Source organism: Archocentrus centrarchus, chromosome 3, assembly GCF_007364275.1.
Source record: "Archocentrus centrarchus isolate MPI-CPG fArcCen1 chromosome 3, fArcCen1, whole genome shotgun sequence".
Taxonomy (NCBI): Eukaryota; Metazoa; Chordata; class Actinopteri; order Cichliformes; family Cichlidae; genus Archocentrus; species Archocentrus centrarchus.
In genome coordinates this window covers 3,987,340-4,014,367 of record NC_044348.1, presented here as the reverse complement: position 1 = coordinate 4,014,367, position 27,028 = coordinate 3,987,340, and the positions used below count along the sequence as shown (strand labels likewise).

Genomic DNA, 27,028 nt, shown 5'->3' with positions numbered 1-27,028 from the left:
TGTACTTTTGCTAATTAAGGCCTGCTAATATACTTAAGACACTTTACAGGTAAATTATTATTACATATGAAGTCAAGTAGTTGCTTTGAGATTGAAGTCTCTTTCAGAAAAGCAGTCAAGAACAATATGAGATTATAATGTAAAAGCTTTTGTTATACCAAAGATAATAATTGAAACTAAAGGACATTTTTTTCCCCCCTAATAAGTATTAAAAGAGCAGCCTGGTCAGTTAAAATACTATTTGTTCTCTGTTCCTTCTAATCTCTGAGGTTCTCAGCTTCATTCTACAGTCCAAGCCCTCTTCACCATCTGAACTAAACCCACGTTTAACTTCGTATTTGTGGGTGTGAGCGCTCATCCTCATTTCAGTGTGGTTTAATGTGCCACAGAACCCCTGAGCTCTAATATCATGTGAGTCTTTCTTCATATTCTATTCTTAATGTGCCTGTTGCTGAACTTTTCAGGATGACAGGCGATAAATATTAATAGGACTGCATAATGGAATGAATATTGGGAATTATAATATACATAACATTTGAATGAGCAGTCTGAGTCTATCAAAATGATATTGTTAGATTTCAGTCAGACTTTGACATTGCTGCATACTTTTGAGTTTTTAAATGTGAATCTTTTTTTTTTTTTTTTTTAATAGATAAAATCACCGAACAGCAGCAGCAGCCAAAAAAAAAAAAAAAAAAAAAGGAAAGAAAAGTAAAAATCAGAGAACTCATTTCCGTTGAGACATCGAGTCTTTGACATTGTGAGCTTCAGAATGTCATTCTCAGTGTTAAAGGCTGGTGTTCGGTTCCTTTTGCAAATGAGTTTACCAGAGATCCTCATTAATCAGGAGAGAGGAGAGGGGAAAAAAAAAAATCTTGGCAGCGATGGTGCAACAAAAGAATATTTTTGTTGATGTTTTCTGTATATTTCTTGTTTTCACCAATTTTAAATAAGCCTGCGGCACATTTGACAGCGCTCTGTTTTGAATGAGTGCAGCGGTGGAAACAATAGGATAGTGGCAGCAGAGGGAGCTTGTTAAAGAACAACAACCCCGTCTTTCATGAGAAATGAGAATGCAGACGGCTGAATCCATGCTGTGCGAGGATCTGCGCACACTGCGAGAAGCTTGCACCAAATGCACTCGCCTGTTCCTGGAACGGTGGCGGAAGAGCGAAAGGATGTCCGAGGATGCAGAGTCCTTTCATCCGACACGGGGTTACTGTCCGTAAACGGTGTTTGTGGAAATGATTAGTCAGTTGTGTGCATGTTTTTCATAGGTTAAAGTTGTGCTTAATTTGTTGTCAGAAAATGAAATGTGGCTTTAAAAAAAAAAAAAAATTCAGACATGATTTGCAGCTTATACAGAACATCAAGTGTCTCCTAGGCCCTGTATTTTTTTTTTTTTTTTTAAAGAAAGTTCTTGTTTTAGACATGAAAAACTGGTTTTCTTTATATCTGGCAGGCTTAAGGAACAGAAAACCTCAACATATTTTACACCATTACACATTTTATTTATTTATTTTTTATATATCGACTGAAGCAATCAATGAAATGCAGTGTGACGTTCATGCCTGGTATACACCGAGGCCTTGATTTCAATCCAGTCAGACTTGAATAGAAAAACATTTGAACCCAAGGACATTGATTTGACAGCTGCTCACTCATGAGTTGTCCCACAGTGCTTCACAGTGTTCCTTCAGATGCTTCCAGATCGCAGGCATTCAATCTCCTTCAATCCTGAATCTACCCTTACCATCAAATTTCCTCAAATTTGAAGCAGGCTGGCATGAAAGGCAAATGATTACAATCTGCTCTCCTGATTGAACTCCTCTAACCTTTCTGCTACACATGTCTCTTTAGAAAAGCACCATCGAATATCAAACTATTCCCTTTTCTTCCATTGGAGGGGAAGAAGGGTCCAGTCCACATTGCTTCATCTGGACTGCAATGTCAAACAAGTAATCGTAGCATTCACACCTGGAAAACAGCAAAAATGCAACTTATTAACATTTAATGTGGCTTTTTTTTTTTTGGTTTTTTTTTTTTATTAGGACAAAATAAAAATGTATCAATATATTCTTAGTCATAAAGAAATTTAAAAATAAAGCAGAAATGATCTGGCCATCACACCTTTGTGCACCATAGAGAGCGATTTTCCTCCTCACCCACACACAAGATGAATAAAACATGGAAGTTTTAAACCACAACCATCTGTTCTCCATGCTGATAGGATGCCTTTCAATGAAAACTCACATTTTCATCATAAAGCATCATCTAGGTCTGAAGGTTCTTCTGACTTGAGGTAAATGTGGTCAACCTGCTGAATCCCACTGAAACCCCTGACTCAGTTTCTTCTTTTTATTTTTTAATTCTTTTTTCTCTGCTCATGTTTTACATAACAGTGTTCAAGCTGAGTGCATTCATTAGAATTAAGATTGAAATAAAAAGCTTGTATACTCATGTAATAATAAAACAATATTATTACATTAATGTAGCACGAGGTTCAGTTAGGTTTGCACAAAAAAGCTGGTAGAAACATCCTCCAAAGAGCTACTTTTAATTTATTACTTTGAGTAGATTTCAGAGCCTGTACTTTTTTACTTGAGTAAAGAAGTTGAACCAGTACTTCAACTTTTACCAAAGCATTTTTTTTTTTAAATAAAACACAAGCATTTGTACTTTTACTTAAGTACAGAATGTCTGTACTTTTGCCACCTCTGACAACAAGTGAAATGTGCAGAGAGAAATGCTCACATGGTCTTCGCTTTCTCCCACGACTCGCCCCACACATAGACACCATGTCGGCGAACGAGAACTGCACATGAATCTGGGTATTCTTCCATTGCCCGAGCCATCCGGTCTTTCAAGTCCTTCTCCTCTGGTGTATTTTCAATAATTGGCACAACCAGGATGTCATCATACCTGTGTAAATATAACAAAAGGACACTAACGCTTATAAGGCTTAAAGTGCCCTCCCCCTTCCCTGCAGAGTACAGTCAGATACGTGCTCTATATGCTTGCTCTCAAAGACTGACACTGGCATCAGCTCAGCAGTGTCTGATTGTATGGCAATCAAATGGAGGCAACACAGTGAGAGTGAATCAGGCTTAGTGTTTAAAATAGGTGAGTGAGTATGAAGCCTGTGAGGACTTGCCTTTTCTCTTGCTTATATTTTATGTCTGAGTTTTGGACTGTTGATTAAACGAAAACGACCTCAGACCCTGTTCAGCATTTTAAAAGCCAAACAATTAATCAGTTAATATAATCAGCTGCCACCCCTATTTCAGCAAGCTTTGAGCAGAGGGGGGAGAAAAAAAAAAAAGCCCTTCAAATTTTCCTCCTTTCATTCAGCTACATGGATGGATGTCTATCAGTACATAACAATGAACCCCGACCAGCATCAGGGTTACAGGGAAAAATATGGCAGTAACCAAGGCCAGATTTGATGATGTATAAATACCCAACAAAATAATAAAACTGCTCTTCAGCACATACCACGGTTATGCTTTTCTTAACCCTGATCAAGACAATAAGCAAAACATGTTATTCAGCCAGTTTTCCCTGGAAACTAACGACAATGCTGGAAATTTCTACTGCCAGACTGATAGTACACGAGCTCGTGCCAAAACCCTGCCTTGTGGATGGGTTTTCACTTAGTTTGATTGTCCTTGGCAGATGAGCTAGTTTGAGATTTGTTGGAAAACTGAAAAGAAAAAAAAAAAAAAAAAGAATTTTGTAAACATTTTAATGAAAACAGAACAGAGGTCATTATATTTGGGCCGAGTGTCCCACTGTCTGACTAGGGTCCAACCTTGGGGTGAAAATTGCCACAACTCTTAAAACGGACAAAAAGAAATGACAGTGGTGAGAAATGGCTTTTTTTAGGCTGAGGCAGCTCTTTAAAGTCAAGCCTTTCATCTCTTTTTGTGACAGAGCATTTTACATGCTTTTGTGACCACTCGCCTTCATTATTGTAACACACCACGCCTCACTCTCATATTTAAAAATGCTGCTACTCGTTACTGACAGGGACGCGCAAACGTGAGCACATCATCCCTGTTCTTGCCTTACACTGGTTACCGGTCCATTTTAGAATTTTAAAATGTCATTTGATTTGAAAGTTTTAAGTGTCCTGGCAGACCTTCTACACATGTACACCCCACAAAGGTCTCTCAGACTGGCTGACCAGTAATAGTAATAATAATAATAATAATAATAATAATAATAATAATGCATTTTATTTATAAGCACCTTTCATGACACCCAAGGACATTTTACAGGGGTGAAAACAAGACAAACCACAAAAAGTACAAACAAGAAACTAAAATTTACCAAAGGAACTAAAGCGAGTATGCAATTTGGAACAGGCAAGCTTTGAGTCGTGATTTGAAGATATGAATAGAGTAAATATTGTGAATGTCTGGTGGGACAGAGTTCCATAGCAGTGAGCAGAGAAGGAGAAAGCTCTGTTCCCCAAAATACTGAGGCGGGCAGGGGGAACAGTAAGGCGGATAGAGGAGGAAGAGCGGAGGGTGAGGGATGAGGTGGTCATGTGAAGAAGTTCGACGAGATAAGGAGAGGCAAGGTTATGGATAGCCTTGAATGCGAACAGGAGGACTTTGAACTAAATCACAGTCACTCTTAATTGTCCCCATGTAGAGACTGAAACACTGGGGGGGGGCACCAAGCGTTGGTTGTTGTGGCCCCCAAATTATGGAATGAGTTGCCCCTCCATATTATATTGGCCCCAACACTCAAGTTAAATCACATTTAAAAAACAAAAACAAAAGGACACACACCTTTTCTCCAAGGCATTAAAAAAAAAAAAAAAAAAAAGTACCAGATTTAGCTTCTGGTCAATCTTATAAGTTTTATTTATTTATTTTTTTTTTTTGTTTTTGTTTTTTTTTGTTTTTTGTTGTTTTTTTGGGGGGGGGGGGGGTAAGTGCTCCATGCTTGACAAAAGATGGCGCTTTTGACCCCATCCTGTGGGTCAGCTCAGACAGAGGGTGCGGGGCCCCCAGGTCACACACAAGGCCCAGAGTGAAAGAGGCGGCGTAAGGGAGGCTGAGGTGTAGAGCACACCAAACGCCACTGCCAAGCCTCCTGCTGGCTAATGTCCAGTCACTGGAGAGCAAGCTGGACATACTCAGGGCCAGGATACAGTTCCAGAGGGACATACGGAAGTGTAACATCTATCTCATGGAGTCCAATATCATCATAAAGTTTGCTGATGACGTGGCTGTTGTGGGACTAATCTCCACAACGAAGAGACAAAATACAGGAGGGAGGTCTCCCACCTGGAGGACTGGTGCTGGGAGAACCACCTTCTGCTTAACATCAGCAAAACAAAGGGACTGACTGTGGATTTCAGCAGGAAGCAGCAGAGGGACTACCATCCACTTCTCATCACTGGTGCTGAGGTGGAAAGAGTGGACACCTTCAAATACCTCCTTCACAGTGGTGTTAATGTGATGAGTCCAGGACAGGTCCCATGAGATGAAGGCCAGACAACATCTCTACCTCCTCAGGTGGCTGAGAGACTTCAAGCTCCCACTCAAGGTACTCAGGAACTTTTACACCAGCACCATTGAGAGCATCACCACCGGGATGGGAACACTGCACCAAACAGGACTTCATGGCCTTAAAAGGGTGGTTCCTTCAGCTGAACGGACCATCATAACCACCCTTCCCAACCGGCAGGACATTTACACAAAGCACTGCAGGTTATTAAGGGCTAAGAAGATCCTTAAACTGCCGAGCCACCCCAGACACTCTTCTCCCTGCTTCCATCAGGTCAGCATTATCGCTGCCTGAGGACTAAGACTGAAAGACTGAAGAAGAGTTTTTATTCACAAGCACAGCCATCTGCTCAACTCTGTGCCCTGAACTGGACTCTTATGCACTATGTAAAATATTCTGTTCTGTTTAACTTGCACTATAAGATGCCATGCACTCACTGACACAGCTGCAATAACATACCCTTGTTTAAATACCAACTAGAATTTTAATTTTTTTCTTATTTATACATTTTCACCACCTACTATTGGCTGAAGATACAAAATACATTTCACTGAGCATTGTACTGTCTATAACTGTGCATGTGACAAATAAACCTTATCGTTAAATGAAGTTGGATTGGAAATACAGTCAAGCTGAGAAATAAAAAAAAAAAAAGAAAAAAATTGCTTGAAAGCTTTTTGGACTTTACTAATCCTTGCTGCTTGATTACATACCGATAGTTTGTGCCTGAGGTGCCCTTACGAATCCCCTTGATCATCTCCTGGTGTGTTACCCTGAACTCTTTGCCAGGATAGAGCAGCGTTGCCATGACAGCAGCCTTCGAGTGGGTGTGTATAACTGCCTGTGCCCCTGTATTTTAGCAAAGGAAGAGGACATTTTGATGTTTGAGTGCTGTCTTTCTCATATATATATATATATATAGAAATATATATTTAAAAAATACGAATTCAAAATAAAAACAAACTCCTCCAGAGTCCGTTGATTTTTACATTTAAATTTTGTTTCTGTGACTAAACAGTGTACCGACTTCAGCGAACATAATCACAGCATTCAGCACATGAATCGGGAGCAGGCACCACATCCAAATTTCATTTAGCCTTTCAAATTGAAAACATCTGTAATTAAACAAGTGTTTTCTTTGAGCTATATTATAACATGACGCAAACAAAAAGAACTGCTTCATTTAAAAAAAATTAACAGAATGCAAACAGCAGCTAGTGTGGGTGATATGTATTGTGTTTGGAACGACTAACCTCTCATAGTATAGGCGTTCATAAAAAGTGGTGTACACTGGCTCTTCTTTAGCTTCTTCCAGGCAGGTGGACAGCTGATGTCCTTCTCCTCCATGTCACACACAAACATGTCTTCAGGCTGAATAAGCAAAAGTTTCAGAAGTTACTCACCCTCTGAATATTCCTCAATCAGAGCTCAGGTATCTTGGCTGAGCAGAACAAAGCTTCACACCTGATTACAGTCTGCTTACCTGGATTCTCTCTTTCTGAACACCTGATGGTGCGATATAGATCTGGTCTCTGTAAGTTGAACAACAAATACAGTTATTACTGGCTACTGCAAAATGTGAAAGAAACATCCTACAAAGCTGAGCCAGCCATTCATAAAGACCTCACTCCGTGTGCAAAAGTCAGCCCTCATCTCTATAAAATTTGGGGAAAAGGTGCAGCAATTTATTGTATTTATTTCTCTGTCAGGATGATCCCACATTGCTACAATAATGTTGCGGTCCGGGCTCTGGGGAGGCCGGTCCATGACTGATTGGGTTTCATTGTGCATTTTTCTATCCAGGTATGCTTTTTACTGCACTGGCAGTGTGTTTGGGATCATTGTCATGCTCAAAAATGAAAATGCTGCCAATCAGAAACTTCCCAGATAATATTACATGGTGGATTAAAATCTGACCGCATTTTTCTGTGTTCATAATTTCCTCAATTTTGTCAAGGTCTCCAACACCACAGGTTGAAATGCAGCCCCAAACCATGACGGAGTCTCCACAGTGTTTTACATACGGCTGAAGACACTCTCTGTTGTGCCTCCCTCCTCCACACATGCTGACAATTTGAGCCAAAAACCTCAAATCTTCAGAAGACCTGTTGCCACTAATTTCCAGTCCAGTTCTTGTGTACCTCGGCCTTTTCTCCCCATTTCCCATCCTTAAGAATGGCTTCTTGACAGCCACTCGCCCACTGAGCACACCATACAGACATACGTTTTCAGCTAATCGCTCTTTAGGAAATCACCTCGTTCGTGCAAATATACCATTTATGTTGTTAAATTGTGCTGTCTTTAGCACTTTTTGTAGATTCAGCAAAAAAATGTTGAAACAAATTATGCATTTTTGCAACAAGCTTGTAATAACTGTACCTAAAGATCCTCTTTAAAAATCAGTTCTTTGCTGAATTGTTTCTTATGTATAGACATAAAATGGCTTCAACCCTTGAGTTAGGTGCATTTGAAAACATCTGAAAACCTTCAGAAAGCCTGGAGAACTATCACTAAAGATCACTTAAAAAAAAAAAAAAAAGTCTGGCTCCTTGGAAGCAAAATATAAAGAAATGAGGGGTGGCTCCAGACTTCTGCACAGTACTGTAGTTATTTTTTTATTTTTTTTGGCAGTTTCACACAGAGTGTGGGTGCAGAGTTTGGCCATTTAGCTGAACCGCTGTATTACTCTGCTCTACCATTTACTTGGGGCGGTCTTTGAACTAAAGTGTAAATATCACAACTGTTATGTGTAAATAACACGTGATATTTCTCTAATACAGCACTCTCTTTGTTAGAAAATCTGATATTCTACAGCTTTGGCCGTAAGACCTGATGGAACAAAGCCTCAAGTGAAATGCAAACAAACGCAAGAGTGGCAGCGCTTAAACAGAGAAACTCAGCTGATTTCCTCAAAATCTTTCAATCTTTTTTCTTTGCTTAAATGTTTTGTGCCTTGACGTTTCCCAGTAGAGTGTAGCAGACGGAGCCATTGTTCCCTTCTTTATGTAGCAACAAGCACTTCCAGATAGAGAAGTAAGCTTATTGATTTTGAGTGCAAGTTTCGGTGAGGCCGCCTCAAGCTGTGAGTCATTTCTGACTCAACCCAAAGCAGCTGTGGGGGGGGCAGAAGAGCTTAAAATTCAGACCTGCACTCACAGATTTAAAAAAAATACTTGTGTAAAACAACACTACTGCATTATGGATTCTACATTAGCTCCAATACATCTGATTTGTGCTGTTTGGTAATACTTCGTTTATCATCATGAGATGCACTGAGGTGATAAATGTTGTATCCACAAATTACCGCGGCATGCTCTGTCTGTAATGACACAGGGTTGCGTCAAATGCCCCTTTTTTTTTTGACAAGATGTAAAAAAAAAAAAAAAAAAAAAAAAAAAAGCAACTGACAAATAGTTATTCTGTCAAAACTGCAGCCTTTTTGAACAATGATCCTAAGTGGAGCCTACAACTGCTCATTTTCTATTTGAATCTAAAAGTATAATCATTCAACAAGATGAAAAACTCTCCCCCGAATCATTTTAGAGTTGCCAATGTGCATGAGGCTATGACCACTGAATGGTTATCTGGCTTCACTGGAAGTTTCATCAAGTTACCTTGTTGGCTTAAATAAATGTCTGCCATTCCACACTTCAAAGAGATTTGCTAATGGGTGGTGCTTTCTCTGTAGCTGCCTTCCAAGACAACACAGTTCAAAGATGCTTGTAATAACCTGTCAAAGCCTTCGGTTTGAATTCTGTTTCATTACTGGGAAACTATGGAGTTGTGTTTCTAATCTAGATTCACATACGTTGTCAAAACTAATTAAAAAAAAAAAAAACAACTTCCCATTAGCCTTACTGAATCCTGAACCATAACCACCTCCACACACTTACTTTTTGGTATCTTTGATATTTCCAAAGGCATTTCTATTACAGTGAGTCAATAAGTATTTTTAACTGGACTTGAACCTCACAGATGAGCAGTGAAAGATAAGAACCTAAACATTGCTGATGTTTTTCAATGCTGTGCGAGGAAAAAAAAAAAAAACAGATCTGCATACAAACCCTCGTCTCAGACTGATCCCACCACCCGTCCCCGTCACCCATCCCAGCTGGTAGAAGAGCCGACATAACTCAGGAATCAGTACACGTGGATGTTCGACGTCCTGTAACAGACACAAAACTGTTACAACAATTCAACAATTTACATCACACCATGCTGAAGAATGTAAAAACCCATGAACTATGCTTTTAACACTGGATGCACCAAACTGGCCAGACTTCAGTAGCTGCTGATACTGAACGTTGTTGGCAAAGTTAAAATTTACTGGAGGCAGTGGCTGAAACTTTTCTGTTGTGTTCCATCAATTTTGTGCTATGTACATGTTCACAAGTAGTGTGCTGAGGAGCCAAGAGATTTTAAAACAGACCGTTTGTCCCCATTATGACGCTTTCTTTGTTTCCCTGGCACAAAAGAAAAAATACCAATTAAACTATCACTATCCGCATTTGCCAAATCATTTTAAAAACATTCTAAAATCCTGGACAGATATGAATCATTACTTTTAATGTTTTTTTTGTTTTGTTTTTGTTATCTTTTCACAATAGCAAAGAACTCAGTAAAACCAAGGTATATTCACTTTTTGTTTCAGCAAAACACAGTTGAAGAAATGTTTAGTAACGTTGTAACTAAGCAGTGCTCCAAATTGCCATGGAGGTTCAAGCGTTTACAGGAAATTATCAGCAGGAAAACTGCCAGGAATTGATGGGGAGGGTTTTTTTTTTTTTTGATAGTTTTACAAGCCTATAAATCTTGGCAGCTGGCACATAAGCCAGGAATATTATTTTAAAAAAAACAAAAACAAACAAACAAATCAGGCTTACAGCATTTACAGTCACAACGCATGTTGTATAGATTTGGCTTATGAAGGGTTTTCTTTTTTTAAATGTAGTTTATTTCAGCAAGTCATCTGAGGGATGTCCTACAAAGCCAGAGTCATGGCTTAGCGAGCTTACCAAGTTTTCAGTGTCACCAAAGTGGCTCTTTTTACCTGGCTAAATTATCATGGTAACTTATGCTGAACAAATACCCTGATCAGGAGCAGGTTATGTTGAGTGTTTCAGTTCAAAATCCACTGGAGGCGCCGCGTTTTCACTGATTCTTTTACTTACAGCATGTTTTAAAGTGCAATATAGATTCTCTACAGGGAAAACATGTTCAATATGTGCACGTTCTTAAGCTGTTCACCTCACTAACATCACGCATGAAGCCAGACAAACTGTGCATTGCACTGTTATTGGAACATACGTGTACTTAAATGTATAAATGTTGTTCTACTTGATTCTAATCTACTGTTGAGTCTCTTTTACACTGCTGGAATTGCAGCTACTAGAACATAGAATACTTGTTCAATCAAACTTAAATTCACTTTGATCTGCTGACAAACTGAAGTGATTTCTATGTCTCCTTTATCAGCCTGTGGGACAGTAACCTTTAAAGTTTAAATGTATTCAGTTTAAATTTTCTGTGGCTGACACATTGAAAATAAACAGCAGCGTTAAAATAATTTACTCAAATTAAAGTGATTATTTTACCACTCTGATCATTAAATCCCAAGAATAGCAGGTTTTTGCAGCATTAATTTCCTGATTTGCAGCAGTGTTGCATTTTACTGTTACATTTTTCATGATTTAAAAAAAACAAAAAAAACCCACTATTTTATCATCTGAAAATGTCTCAGTTCGGAGTAGGTGGCACTCACAGGGATCTTTTTGTGCTGAAGAGCCACACAACGTGTGAAAGCCCCTTTTGATAATCATCGTGATACCCCTTATCTCCTACTGGGGTTATGTCAAGCCATCTAACGCAAACAAAGCCTGGCTATGTTGACCTCTCTCTGTAGTATACCCCTCTGGACATGCACTAGAAGATGACCTTAAAGGGGAGATTAGCCTGATTTAAATTATGGAAACATCACAGTAACCAGTGCATACATGATAACAGCTCTATAAGGAGTGAAAGAGCTCCTAAAACCAAATAAAATACACACATTTTGGTGGGTTTAGGTGCATTTCTAAGCCTTCAGCTCATACAAATGCCTTTAAAAATGTCACGCTTGCCTTTTTTTCTGTGGCCTCTTGACCTGCATCTTCAAAGTCATCACTAGTGCCACAAAAAGAGGACATCTCCTGCACCAAAACAGTTAACAGCATTAAAAGAAATTACACAATGTCAACACACAGTCTGGGCAATGTCTGTAGTACTATTGTATTTGGTGGAGGGAGGAAGGGTTTAGAGATCTTAAGTCAAAAGGAAACAGCAGTTTCTTATAGTGCCCAAGTTTGTCACTGAGTCATTCCCAAGTATCACCCAATACCAGAGAAATCCAATAAGGAAGAAAAGATTTACCATTGGACTAATTCCGCTTCCTCCTTATCCTCCCACACAGTTCACAAGAACTGACATGGTTCCCTTTGATCAACTGCAGAGATTTCCAATGATTTAAATTCTATCTGGAAACCAGTGACATGTAAAAATACTTTCATTGTTGAGATATAAATCTTACTATAATGATTGTAGTGTATGTGTGCATATCTATCTGTTCCCCAATTCCTCCTAGAACCATCAATCAACCTAGATGAAACTTACTATATAAACTACCTAGGGTACTGGGATTACAGATGTAATCAACATCTATATAGCTTTTGGGAATTACTTCATAAGACTCAAATCCTTACAAATAACAGATTATGTGTAGTAGCTGATTACTCTGTCTTATCCAATGAATATGTAGTTTGCAAGAAGAAGAAAATATGTTTATTGTTCATCTTGCTGTCTACACTGATTTAATACATTTATAAAGAATCACATGATAATTTAACATACATGTCTGTATTTTCATACATGAGTCCATAGGGTGGGTTTTCGGTAGCATTTAAAAAATAGATATAGTTTTGAGAAGATTTTGTGAAAATTAAACGTAGGAAACTTGAAATGGCAAAACACACTTAACACATCGTTAGGTTTATTTTCTTGTAAGTCTTTAGCCCCTTTACTTTAATTGACACATGGATTTTTCCACGCTACACTGGAATCTAAAGCAAATACAATGATTTATATTGCATTTCAATGCAGTCAAGTAGAGAGCAGCATGGGACTTGCATTAATAAATAGAAAGCACTATCATTAGTTTCATGTTGTAGAGCGAGGGTGTTTCTTTTATTTGGAGACACATTGTCAATGAGGAAATGAAAAGCAATCAGCAAAATAGACCATGACAGACAGTCTTTCATATTTACAGCTTCCCATAGTCGCACCGTGTGCACTGCCTGAACATTTAGCTGTAGTTGTAACTGTCTTCACTTTTAATGGATCACTATGCATGCTTTAAAAAACAGGGATCCTCTTGGCAAAATTCTTGGTAAATATTGACAACAGACTGGTTTAACAATGCAAGCTAGCGCTATCCAGAAATGGCTAAAGGTGAAGGCAAGGCAACGGACTGGATGGATTTTGCAGTGTGTATCACAACAGTACTTGCAGTCAACTGCCGCTTTACTTTTGTTCTGCAGTACAGCACTAAATGTCTGTCCATCTTCTAAATTTGCTTATTAAATTGGTCAAAAGCTGCTTTTTGATTTTGGTTTTTCGTTTCCATATGGAATGGTGAATTTACGTCATAGCTGTTCAAGATAGAAAGCTTAATAATAAGCCTTTGTTACATGTAAATGCATAAAGGGAAAAACTGCAAAAAAAAAAAAAAAATCCATTTTTTTTTCCCTGGATAGGGGATTGTTTTTTTCCTTTTAACAACTGAGTGATTATTTACTTGTTCATCACATCTTTTGCAAAACCACACTAATTGCTATTAAAGAAGCAACCCACAGTCCATAATGAGGAGAAATGTTTCATGGTTCAGCCAAGGCTGTAACTGCACTCAACTAAAGATTGTGATAGATAGATAGATAGATAGATAGATAGATAGATAGATAGATAGATAGATAGCTTTCGGTTTACAGCGCAGGTAGGCTTTTACATTTCACCTCAAGTGTTAACCAAAGCACTGTAACTACACAAGTGTTTGTGTTGTACTTTTCAGTGAATACATGCAGGTCGATTACTTCAACGACTTATATTGTCGAGTGGAACATTTACCATGTGCTATACAGTAATGGAAACCATATAAAAATCAGTCAGATACACTGACAGCGCCATATTTAGTTAAACGAACTGGCTCAATGCTGCTTATGTGTATGATTTGTTCATTTTATTTCCTTGCACACAGATGCCATGATTAAGACTTCCTGTCCTACGCGAAATACAGAAAGTACCATCGCCCAGTTTCAGCCAAAGGAAGTTTAAATGTTGACTTTGACAAGTGGCGTCTCATATGCGAGGCTAACTTCAGGGAAACATAAACAGTGTCGCAATGCTCAAAATCAACCATTCAGTGTGAGACCCTGCTTAACCCTCCCAAACGGGAGTGGGGTGGGTGGTGGGGTCTTACCAACCAAGTTCCCGACCTTGATAAAGGTTGATACCCTCAGGCAGTATGAAAAGTTTGGAGCAGTCTTCTCTGTGCTAACAGCTGTGGCTAACAAGCAGCATTGACAATGGTTCGTTAAGCGTGCAAAAGCATCGTCACACGTTAAGACTACGACAGGTTGACTTCGACTTAGCAGGAGCACTAAAATATAAACGTAAAATACACTAAATGTAAAATACCTACCGGAGTTTTGGTGTGAAATCAGTCTGCACGGTGTAAACGATAAGACGTCATCGATACGCGACACACACCTCGTTATGGCGCAGATATCTACGTCATAACTGGGCACAGGGTAAACAGAACTAAACAAAAATCAGCTCAGTGACAAAAACAAAAAAGTGAAGTCATTGAGCTGAATGACAGATTGGACTGGAGTACCAACAGTGATGCTCTGTATAAAAAGGGGATGAGCAGACTCTACTTTCTGAGTTAGCTCAGATGCTTTAATGTGTGCAGCAAGATGTTGGAGCTCTTCTACCAGTCTGTGGTAGCAAGTGCCATCTACTTTGCTGTTGTCTGCCGGGGTGCAGCATCGGTGCCAGAAATGCCATTAGGATCAACAAATGATTCACAAGGCTGGAAACATCATTGGTCAGAATTTGGAGGTGTTTGAGTGAGTGAGGGACAGGACAAACTGCCCTCCATCACGGACCACCCAGCTCACCTGCTCCACTCCACACCACTGAGGCAGGAGAGCTGCTTCTCCTAAAGACTGATTCAACCCCCTTAACATAAAGAGCGCTTCAGGAAATCATTCCTACCATTCTCTATAAAACTGCATAATAACTCTTCTTTCTGTGACAGGTGAACACACCTGTCAGGGCATAAGATCCCACACACATATTTCTGTATTATATCTTCTTGCAGCTGTCTTGAAATTCCTAGTGTACATATGCAATTTACACTAGTCTCTCGCACAATGTCAGTCTTACTATTACTCTTCTTTACCTGCATTCTATATTTTATTTATTTTGTTTTTATCAAAGTTTTGCATTTAGTATAATGGCTCACTCTGTGCCTGTAGATTGTACTATCTATCTATCTATCTATCTATCTACAGCATTGTTAACAACAAGATGTACTCATCAGTATTAAAAGTAAAATGCTCATTATGGTCCATGTCACAGTTATACTATTTGACTATTATTAACTATGTCAGATAAGAGGTACGCTGTGGTTTTGGTCCCAGTGGAACTTAACCTGTATTGTTTTATTTATTAGATGAAGATAGCAAAAACAATGAATACAGCAATGAATACATGTAGCTCTTTAGATAAATAATGTTTTCCCATAAACGATGGAATGGGGATAAAAATTAAATCCCCAAGTAGCAGACCAATAACCATGTCCATAGAGGCTACATGAACAACATTGGTTCACACCAAAATAATGACGTTTAATCTAACCCATTCAGTCCATTTTTACTTAAATCATAGCAAACAGTGAACCAGTGAAATTCTCAGTCTGGCACGACAGAACCTCAGCCGCTGGATAGAACCGTGTCTTTTAGCGTAATTTGGGTAACAACTAAACAAAGGTGTTCACAAATTAAAAGAAAAGAAACATTACAGAATACTATACTGGTTGTACTGCATAATAAAATAAGAAATATTTTATTTATCACATATTTGGGAAATTCTTTATTGTACATCACACCAGATAATAGTGTGCAGTACTACAGAGCTGTGGAAATGCAGTGCATGTCAGGACAGCATCTATAAACAGAGGGTGTTATGTTGAAAGAACTCTCCTGCCAAAAGGTGGGGAACATTTGATTACTTTTGCTGGTCCTTGTTGGTTGGATACTGTTGACAGGTGGGGGTTCTCAGACAGAATCCTGCCATTCATACTGTTCCCTGATCAGCCCACAGTGATATCAGCCCAGGCAATTTTCAGTGAAAGGTATTCATAACAGCATGGTTTATCTTAGAGACAGAGAAACATGCATTGCTTTACACAATAACTGTATCTAAATTCTGTTATTGACCAATAACACCTTTGTACATCACATGACATACCTATACAAAAAAATACTACATATGCTACCCCTTAAATGTAAAACATGTCTGTGCTTTAATTGAGGTAATAAAAGAGGTTTATTTCATAAGAATTTGCGCGCCTAGTCTGAACACGTTATCTGTTGGCTTGAAGCCTCCTCCACACTGCCTCCTCCCTTACAGCCTTCTATCTTGTTGAACTCACTCCAGATCTTATTGTGTATACGAGGAACAGTGATTTCAGAGAGCCCTGTGCGCACTCTGTGGAAGCTACCACATTGGTCAATTTTTAATCTGTCTGACATCAGAGAGGATCTGCCTCCTGTCAAACTAATTGTAGGAGTAGGAGTTGTGTCATAAAATCCTTCAGCTGCAACAGTGAAATAAAATAAAAGGCCAAATAGAGGTGTAGAAGAGGAGGGTAGCAATCTTTAATACTATAGTTATTGTGATCATCTCTATAAATTGCACTTTGTGAAGCGTTACATAATGTTACATACATACTTACATATAGTTCCGGTCAAATCTGGTCCATGTTGCCATCTGTCAACAATAAAATTACCCTAAATGTCATTCAGTTAGCTGGAATTTGGATGACTTTTCCTAAAGTTACCAAAAATACATGCAAATTAAAATACTTTACATTTTTTTTACTGTTCTACAGGTGCTACAAATCTTTGGACTGTTCCAGGTCAAATCTGACCCGTATCCATTGCGATGGATTTTAGATCCATCAGCGTGGTGTCAAATCAAGGAAAGAGGTGGTTTAATGGAATCTTGAAACTGTGAAACTGTACATACCATGTCTGTGTGTATTTTTATGACACTGTCGCATGAAATGTGTGTTCCCGCCACATTTGTTACTGCAGAGACAGGAATTGCCTGACCTTCACAGACCAGTGAAACAGTAAAACAGCAGAAAAATAATGATCATATATGATGTCACATATTTACATAAGGAACAGAGGTCATGCAGAGGTCAGAGGGTGCCTTGACACAGCACATCTACAAGCACAAGCACCTGCAATGCAATTCATGAGACTCTAAAAGCACCTGGGCTGCCATTACAGTGAGTGGGGGAAATGGCGCTGCCACTGCTTTGAATGTATTGTTTAATTTTTGTGTTCTCAGTGTTAATTATGTTAATTATTAACATTACTAGTTACAGATGTAGTTATGGGTTTTTTTTATGATATAACAGTGAGAACAGTGTTTAATGGATGCAGTGGTTGTTGACGGTTATATAATAAATCCCTACAGTTTCGGAATGTTCTTGCTATTTTCATTTTCAACAAAATATATTTGAAACATTATGTTTTCTCCAAAAATGAGTATCGAAAAACCTCAAAAATACGCACTCCCTGGTATTTATACAGTCTAAATGGATCTAAGGTTCCCAGGTTGAAATTGACCCAGACCATACTGTGAATGCCCTTACACGCTGCTTATGAAATATGAACAATATATAGGGGTTAAATACATTCTTCAAAAGAAGTAGTTAGTGAAAGCTGCGGGTGTTTTGGCACAGCATGCAGTGATGACCTTGTGATTTTTCATGTAGGAACATCATGTACTTTGTGGCTGGTGTCCTTTTTGTTCAGTGTGAAAGGTCTCAACTTTTATTAAACTATTACGGTGTCAGGTATAACCACCTGAGACCTGAGCTCCTGTTTGCGAATCATTTTTATTTTCTCCTGGATATTTGTGATTAGATGGACCTGATACTTAGGTAAACTAAGCTTCCTCTTTGAACAAGAGGTTGTATTTTTTTACATCGTTGTTACTTTGTAAAAAAAAAAAAAAAAAAAAAAAAAATGTCCTCAGATGGGGACAATGGGTTTATTTTACAGCACAACACAACAAAGCTTAACAAAGAATAGAACACAGATTGACATATAAGGCACAACAAAGTTGTTTTAGAATGACAAAAATATAAGGCATAAAACATTTAAGAGAGAATATAAAGACAAGAAAAAAAAAAGAGAAGGAAAAAATGCCAATAAAGAACATAAAAAGTAACACTACGAAACCAGACATTAACCAAATATTTTACTAGGAACCAAAATAGCTAATGATAATGATGTGCTTTAGCCTGCCTGAATTATATTAGTCAGTAATTAGCTGCTTTGGACCCAAGCAATTTAGACAACAAGGAAAACAGAATTCCAACTTAATCAAACAAACAGAATAACATGTAAATGTGATAAGATGAAGATATTGCAATGATTTTAGCATTTCACACGAAGCACATTCTGTTTTTGACAAAGGGAAAACATTCTTTCTTGTTTAACATCTTCCATGTTAAACAAGATAAAGACATGATTTTGTTTCCAGATAAATGTATTCTGTGCATAAATAACACAACTTTTTCATTTTCATCAACCTGAGCCTGTATGCTTATTCAGCAATCAAGTCAGACTATGTAGTAGAGTTCATTTTTTAATTTTAATTTTCAGGGTTTTTTATGTTTTCAAAATAGGCATTTTGGTCCCTGGCAGAGTCAGTGAAAACAAAAAACAGCCCATAAAAATGTTGGCTTTTATGACATCTGAACAAGCAATCATTTGATTCTCTTTAAAGCAGTCCCTGTGCAGAACGGTAAAATAAAGTGACACATAAAATTGACATTTTTTGTGTCCATTTTGGATCTGGTCTAGTTGTTAAGTATGATGTAATTGGCTGTTTTGATGTCCAAATCCTCCAACCATTCCTAGATGAAAATAAACCCAGAGGCACAGTGTTAATGGGCCACTGGGTTTAGGCTACAGTATTGTTAGGCTATCATAAACAAAGAAGCATACCGTGAGGACTGGGGACTGGGTTTAAGGCCCCGTTTACACAATGTTTCCAGTGGAAACGGTGTTGTTTTGATGCGTTTCGGCCTCATTTTAGAGACGATCTCCACTTTTTCTTTTTTTTGTTTGTTTCTGCAAAGCTTGTTTACACAACACGCATATGCATGGAGGGACTCAGTGGGATGTGCAGTGAAAATCTGTTCATTATTTACAAAATAGCCAGTGTGAGAACCTTTGTGTGGACTGACGATGAGGTTGGATAGCTGCTGCACACAGCACTAAATTATAAAACTGCAAAAACAGGAAAATATTGACTGGGAGTCGTGCCACTCGAAGTACGCAGATATTTAAGTTAAAGTTTAAGTTACGTTCAAAAGACTGAGCAGCACAAGAAACACTTGTGAATCCGTGATCGCAATTGATGTTCATCTATTAGCGCACGCACAGAAAACTGTGGTAGTTGCAACCATAGTGCACACGTGCGAGTGCCCCCATTTCCAAAAAGCATCGTATTCATACATGGAGACGGAGACTGGAGCGTTTAAGAAACACTCCACTCTGGAGGCCTGTTTCCAAAAAGTATCGTTTTTCACTCCGTGCTTGTGTAAACGGGAGGCCAAAGCACATCAAAACCGTTTCCACTGGAAACATTGTTGTGTGAACAGGGCCTAAGACTAAGTAACTTTGGTGCAATGGTGATAAAACAGCAAACAGACAGAGTCAGTATGCCATCAGTCACCTATCAGGTTCCGATTGAATGGGGTCAAGGTGGCAGTTACATGCAATATAATATGGTGATTAACTGTGTATAAATGGTTCAAAATCATAAATCTGTTGCCATATACATACACAGAAATTTACAATAAACAGAAATCCATTCATTACTTACACTCAGCTTCCAGCCAGATCCTCATGAATTTGAAACAGAAATATGGAAATTCCTCCCAATGTAGTGCGTCTTTTGCTTACCTTGCTTTCGTGTAGGACCAGAATACAACCAGAGGGCAACCAGCTGCGTCGGGTCACCTATTGAAAGAGACACGTCAAAGACGAGTTCCCCTCATCAACATAGACTGGCTCAGATTGATTGCATCATATTGGTAATCTGTCTACATTTATGAATTAGATGGAAAACCTTATTATTTGCAGACCTTTGCCAGTCTCTCTGAGAATGACCGCAGTCAGCCTGAGTTGGACCGTGATTGTTTGGAGACAGGTTGCCTCATATCAGGTGACCTGTGCAGTCACCTTGGGATCAAAACTGGAGTAGGCTGAGGGTGCACGCTCAACCTCTGGACACCATTTGACACTACTTGCAATTGGTCCCCAGATATGAAAAAATGCAATCACAAGGAGGTTGCCATTGAATTTTTACTGTAGTGTGACTAAGCCATAAAATTGCAGAGTGCTCTCAGAAAGACCTGCATTTAGTCCTTAAAGTGATTCGTAATAAAAAGTACTTTCAGCTACTCCCGTATTTCCCAAAGTCTTACCACAGTGGATGGAGCCACATATTAGAACTGGCATAGATTTTACACCAGACGATTCCACAATTGAACCAAGGATTTTTTCACCTTAAAGCAAATGTGTTAACCACTACACCACTGTCACACTATTAATATATTTATTAATCCCTTTACCAAAGAGAAATATCCCTTTTTGAACCTTATTGTGATCCATGGGCTGTACCATAAAAGCTTAATTTATAAAGATTAGCTTTAGCTGTTAAAATATATATATATATATATATATATATATATATATATATATATATATATATATATATGGGAAAAAGCACTGCAGCATTTTAAAAAGATAAGAGCCTGAGCCAGTGCAGCAGAGGTTTGGAAAAAGGGTTCCTATGTCAGACTACAATAAACAAGCTGACTGAAGATTTTTTTAATGCCAATATTTAAAGCTGTCAAAAAACAAACAAACATATAAACAAAAAACAGCAAAATTGCAGATTTGTCCAGGCTTGGCTCCCTCACCAAGTTTTAAAAATCCAAAAACTTCATCATGCAAAGCCTCCACAGCCTTTGCAATCCAAAAAAAAAAATATATTAAAATAAAACACAGTTTGCCAATAAATCTTATACCAGCTGTGAGGCATGGTGGTAGAAATTCTATGAATTGGGGTCTCTTTGATTTCACATGGACTCCTGACAATGTTGGGACAATCAACTGAGAGCCTTGTCAGCAGTTGTCCCGTCTCACATGTAGCTCACAGATAGTCTGCTTTACATGCCTGGATAGAGCCTGCAGGAGGCAGGACACATGACACCCACTCGCTCGCTGTGAATTCACCAAATGGACAATTACCTGCACTATTTTTACATGGTTTCAATTAGACATCACACAGACTTTGAAGTAGTGAGCTGGCAGGGGAAAGACCGTTTAATGTCTGAACCAACTGAGTCTGACATTTGCATTCTAACATACAGGTCTGCTGGGTAATGTCTACAAAAGTTCAAGGCTTCACTGCATGTGTGAAGATGGTTTTAGGTACTGGCCTGTCATTGATTCATCATAATTTTGGCCTCATATCAAAGAGTGCTTGAAGATAATGTTAGGCCATTTTTCTAAAGTATTTGACTGGAACTTTCAGTAGAATAATGATCCCAACCACATCAGCAAACAAGCTACAACACGAAATGTAGCTTGAAGAAAAATAGGCTGTCGATTAAAAAAAAAAAAAAAAGAAAGTTGAATCACACTAAGAAGTGAAAAAAAAGCATTACAAGTAAAGGAACACTAGAATATTGAAAGAATGATCAAAGATTTCAGACTCTTTAAAGATCGTCGACAATTATGCAGAACACCTACAAGATGCTATTTCTGTTAATGGGAGCTGAGGCCTGTGTGTTCATTTTTTTTAATTCAAACATTCCTTTAAGTGTACCATATCAAACCGAACTGAATGTTTACTTGTGCAGTTTCCATGACATGTGATGACTTTCCCATGTTACTGAAACTGGAAGGAGTGGCACCTTACCTGACATGCTTTGCTCCATGTCAGATAAGGTGTGGCATGTAATAAATCATATTCGGTAAAGCCCATAGTCCACCAAAGGCATGCTAAGCAACGAGAAGTAAAAGAAAATTGTCTGCCTAAACAGAAACAAAGAATAAACACATAAATGTCAGTCTTGCACCATTTATAATGTAAAAGTTACATGAATATTCCTTTTTCTAGAACACTCCTAACATCCCTACTTAATTAAAACTACCCTGATGAGGAACTAAATGATTTGGAAGAGTCCCAGTCTACAGTACCTGTTAAACTGCTTTCCTTCTTGTAGCTTCCAGGCAATATGCCATAGGGTAACAACTCATAACTGCATACTTCCATAGAATTGTATGCAGCTCTTTGACTTATCATTACCAGTTTTCCAGTGGTGGCTTCCACAAACCGGTGCCCATTCCCATGTATTTTTAATAGTTTAAATATAAGTTCATGAAAATGCATTAATTTGTTGGAAGATAATTATATGCTAATCAATGTATATGAGTACAGCATCATTTTTTTTGTTTGTTTTTTTTTTACCTTTAAACACATGACTTTCAGATAATGTTCATCTGCTGTATAGATATTTTTTCAACCTGGTGCTTCTTTTGTGCTCCACTTGTCCAGTCTTCTCAAATTTTTTGAGGACATTGCACACTATGCCAAGGTATACCAAAATTTTGACTAATAGAGAATCACCTTGTTGATGCAAAAATGCTAAACTGTGTCAAACTATCTTTGCCCTTTTCATAGATTCAACAAAAAAAAAAAAAAAAAGGAGGGGGGGGGGGCAAATTATGTGCTTGTTTGAAAGGGTGCTAGCAATAAAGCACATAAAGATTTAAAATTGGTTCTTTGCTCAGTTTTCTGTTATGGAGGCACTCACGGACCTCCAGACACAACACCGCTTCATATAAATCAGTGTTAAGTGATTTAGCAAACAAAAAGGATCAGGTACAAAAAGTGAAAAAGTAGGCAGTGTCCAAAGAAAAACTTTAAAAGATCTTCTGAAAGTCTAGAGAACTTGGTACTGTAAATACAAAAAACTGTATTTAACATTTTTTTGTATTTGGAAGGACATGCTGTAGCATGCATGGTAGTCTTTTTTTTCATTGCTCATATTGGGCACTATTGTTCTTTGTTTTCCACCATAACACACTAATCCAAATATAGCCTTGGCAGTTCAGTGATTTGAAATAAAAATTATGCAGTCATGGTGGTGGTGTACAATACAATGGATTATCATGTAGAAGTATGTAGTCATGTCCATGATGGTAATAGGATTATGTGCACAATGATTTTTAAAACATCCAGTATATATAATAATTCAAATTCAGTTTTAAAAAATGTTTATGGAAATGGAAAATAAAGTCAGTGGGTGTGGAGGGTTTGGGATTTTGAAGAGGGGAACAATGCTGTGAAACATGATAACAGTAAGGCAACAGGAGGAAGAGAATGGCTGCTAATTGGCCTACATAGACCCAGTGCATATGCCCCTTGAAATACCCCTGCTGTTTTTCAAGTGTTTGTCCATTCATGAATTTCATTAACCTTGAACATGGAGAATTTGTGTGATGTGTTACACTTTAAAAAGCTGAGTGGGAAACAGAGGGTGTCACCTAAAAAAAGTATAAACATTCAAATTGATCTGCTCAACGAGAAAAATAAATAATCAGAGTATAGCATCGAGTCAATTAAAAATCTGGGATATTGATCTTGTCAGTTAAGTAGCAGAGGGGATAGTTAATTAGTTTTTGACTTTTTTCACTATTGTTGCATTTGGCAGTGTCACTACTGGTAGCATGGACCCTACCAAAAGTTGCACAGGTAGTCCAACTCCTCCAGGATGAAGGAGTTGGATCACAGGATGGACGACAGGACAGTGGTGGCCAAAGTATTGACATTCTGTACTTAAGTAGAAGTACAAGTACTTGTGTTAAAAACTACTCTGGTAAAAGTTGAAGTACTGGTTCAACTTCTGTACTCAAGTAAAAGTAAAAAAGTACAGGCTCTGAAATCTACTCAAAGTAAGAAAGTAAAAGTAGTTTTTTGGAGGACGTTTCTACCTCTTTCTTACATCTTTCTCCATCTGAGTGAAGTTATCACTGATTCTTTGCTCTCAGCTGTTCTTTTAGCTAGCAGACACACTGTGTGACAAACTGCACACACTTTTTTTGTCCTCTACGTTTTCTGTCATTTATTTTCTTCACCATTCCAGCGTGCAGCCTCTATGTAAAGCGCAACTTCCTCTGGCTCTTTCCAGTCTTCGAGCGAGCGTTGGAGGAGCCTCTCCCTCTACCGTCTGGGGTGTCTGTTCCCTCCCTGCCACCCTGTTGTTGCGACTTCCAAGAAAAAACCGCTCACAATCAAAAGCCGGCTCTCGCACTGACCGGAAATGCAAACGTTTCTCAGACGCATTAAACCTAAAGTAACGAGCTTGTTTTGAAAATGTAAGAAGTAGAAAGTACAGATACTTCTGTAAAAATGTAGTGAGTAAAAGTAAAAAGTTGTCAGAAAAATAAATACTCAAGTAAAGTACAGATACCTGAAAAATCTACTTAAGTACAGTAACGAAGTATTTGTACTTCGTTACTGTCCACCACTGCGACAGGATCAATACGTGCCATTTCCAGAAGATTTGCTGTGTCTCCCAGCACAATCTCAAGAGTGTGGAGGAGATTCCAGGAGACAGGCAGTTACTCTAGGAGAGCTGGACAGGGCCGTAGAAGGTCCTTAACCCATGAGCAGGACCGGTATCTGCACCTTTGTACAAGGAGGAACAGGATGAGCACAGCCTGAGCCCTACAAAATGACCTCCAGCAGACCACTGGTGTGAATGCTGCTGACCAAATAATCAGAAACAGACCTCCTGAGGGTGGCCCGAGGGCCCAATGTCCTCTAGTCACCCTTGTGCTCACTGCCCAGCACTGTGGAGCCCAATTGCAATCAGCCATAGGATTGGCCAGAATTGACCAGTCCACAACTGGTGCCCTGTTCTTTTCTCAGATGAGAGCAGTTTCACCCTGAGCACATGTGACAGATGTGAAACAGTCTGGAGAAGCCGTGGAGAATGTTGTACTGCCTGTAACATCGTTCAGCATGACCAGTTTGGCAGTGGGTCAGTGGTGGTCTGGGGAGGCATATCCATGTAGGGACTCACAGACTTCTACAAACTAGGCATCATTAGGTATCATGATGAAATCCTTGTACCCACTGTCAAATCTACACTTGGGCAGTGGGTCCTGGGTTCCTCCTTCCAGCCTCATGTGGCGACAGTATGCAGGCAGTTCCTGGAGGATGAAGGAATTGATCCCATTGACTGTCCCCCACTCTCAACTGACCTAAATGCAGTAGAGCACGTCTGGGACATCATGTTTGGGTCCTTCGGGCGCCGCCGGGTTGCACCTCAGACTGTCCTGGAGCTCAGTGACACCTTAGTCCAGATCTGGGGGGAGATCCTCCAGGACACCATCTGTCATCTCATCAGGAGCATCCCCTGACATTGTCAGGCATGCATACAAGCATGATTGGGGCCATACAAACTACTGAGTACCATTTTGAGTCGCTCCAGTGACATTTCGGCAAAATGGACTACCATGATGCATCATTTTTTTTTCTTTTGCTTTGACTTTCAGGGTGTCTTTGAATTCAGCCCTCTGTAGATTGATAATTTTCATTTCCATCCCTTCATTCCAAACACATTACCCAGTCCAAATCAGCACAGATATCCAGCATGATTTTTTTTTCTCACGGAAGTCTGATGTGTTTTCAAAGTGATCTTTTTGTGTGTGTGCATGCATGCATGCATGTGTGTGAGGCACATATGGCCAGCAGTGCTTGTGTTCTGACCATGTGTTTGAAATCGAGGCTTTTAATTTTCAAGCTTTAAATGCACTTGAATATTTGAAGGAAAAGCTCACAACTCTGGAGGCCAAATGTTCCCCACATCATGTAAAGGGCTGCTTTTGAAAAATGAAAACCAAAGAGAAATACTGCTTCAAGTCCAAACATCCCAAAATGTAAAAGTACGGCTCGACCCAAACTAAAAATTCAGTCATTATTGATCCACAATGATGTAAGCTGAAAATCCACTGAAGTTTGAAAGATGATGAAACCCATAGTTAGCTTTCATAAGTGTACTTCAACCTTTTTTTTGTCCATTATGCTATGATTTCAGTTTCTCCAAATTCCTGATTACAATGTCATACCTATAATCTAAAATATCAAAATATTCTAACAGTTCAATTGAAAAATTCAACCGTGTCAATAGTTTTAACAAACTACATGAAAGACAAAGGCTTCCATCTTTTTGACCTCATTAATGTTGAATCACCTGCACTGTCTAGTCAGTGAAAGCTGACAAGCGCTGGGTAATGAGAGCAGGATTTGTGTTTCAGCCTTGCGGTCCTTCCTGCTCTGCATCATAGTTAGTAAATTGTAAAATTCCAAACAGTAACAGCAACAAACCTCTACTGGGTGTGGGATACAAGTCTGGACAAGAGCTCACCCACACATGCTGAGTAATTCATGACGAATGTCACAACTTCACAAATGTGCCAGAACACCTGAGGCCTTACCGTGATGCGTGCATCAATTTCCGTCAGATACCAGCATATCATACCTGCTATTAAATATGGCAAACACTGCCTACAGGAAGGTGATATTGAGCTCAGACTGTAACAAAATCTTTCCAGTGAAATCAAAAATTGGATATTAAAACTGTGAAACAAGGCCAAAAATGTATTGTCTTGTTTTGTTAAATTGCCAGGCTTCTTGTGTCACATGGGAATGGAAGATGGAATGATAAGGAAGTACTGATGAAAGATGATGTGTTGTTTCATGCATCTAGAACTGCACATAATTTATCATTTGTCTAGCTGAGATCTTGAGCTGTTTCCAAGGCGTGCTTCTGTCAGCCAACAGATTTTTCCATTTCCGTGAATGCTTTTTTCACATGGTGCCCAGAGTTTCACTGAGTTTCCCATTATTCAACTGCTGGATGAAGTGCATTATGTAACAATCGAGTAATCAGTAATAATAGCTTGTATGTTTTTCTCGTGTATACTTCTAGCCTGCTGAACAGACATGCAGAGCCGTAATCCTACACTCTTGCACCCCTTTCAAACAAAGGCAACAATGATTAGCTTTATTGTCCTTTTAA

General features: G+C 38.8%; 1 protein-coding gene across 1 annotated transcript; it reads right to left on the bottom strand.

The window, feature by feature from the left end:
• Positions 1-1,500: 1,500 nt before the first annotated feature.
• On the bottom strand, positions 1,501-14,335 carry apip (APAF1 interacting protein). Its single transcript, XM_030723002.1, has 8 exons — positions 14,252-14,335; positions 11,643-11,711; positions 9,588-9,688; positions 7,007-7,055; positions 6,777-6,894; positions 6,237-6,372; positions 2,755-2,922; positions 1,501-1,977 (listed from the first exon to the last, which is right to left on the bottom strand). The coding sequence occupies exons 2-8, from the start codon at positions 11,706-11,708 to the stop codon at positions 1,878-1,880; spliced, it is 738 nt and encodes a 245-aa protein (XP_030578862.1). The 5' UTR covers positions 11,709-11,711; positions 14,252-14,335; the 3' UTR covers positions 1,501-1,877.
• Between the last annotated feature and the right edge of the window lie 12,693 nt (positions 14,336-27,028).

Excerpts from the sequence above, each read along its gene's own strand:
- apip (XM_030723002.1), bottom strand. The coding sequence starts at position 11,708 with ATGTCCTCTTTTTGTGGCACTAGTGATGACTTTGAAGATGCAGGTCAA. Across the intron at positions 6,895-7,006 it reads TTCAGAAAGAGAGAATCCAG|CCTGAAGACATGTTTGTGTG; the intron begins GTAAGCAGACTG and ends TTGCTTATTCAG. Across the intron at positions 1,978-2,754 it reads TGGGAGAAAGCGAAGACCAT|GTGTGAATGCTACGATTACT; the intron begins GTGAGCATTTCT and ends GCTGTTTTCCAG.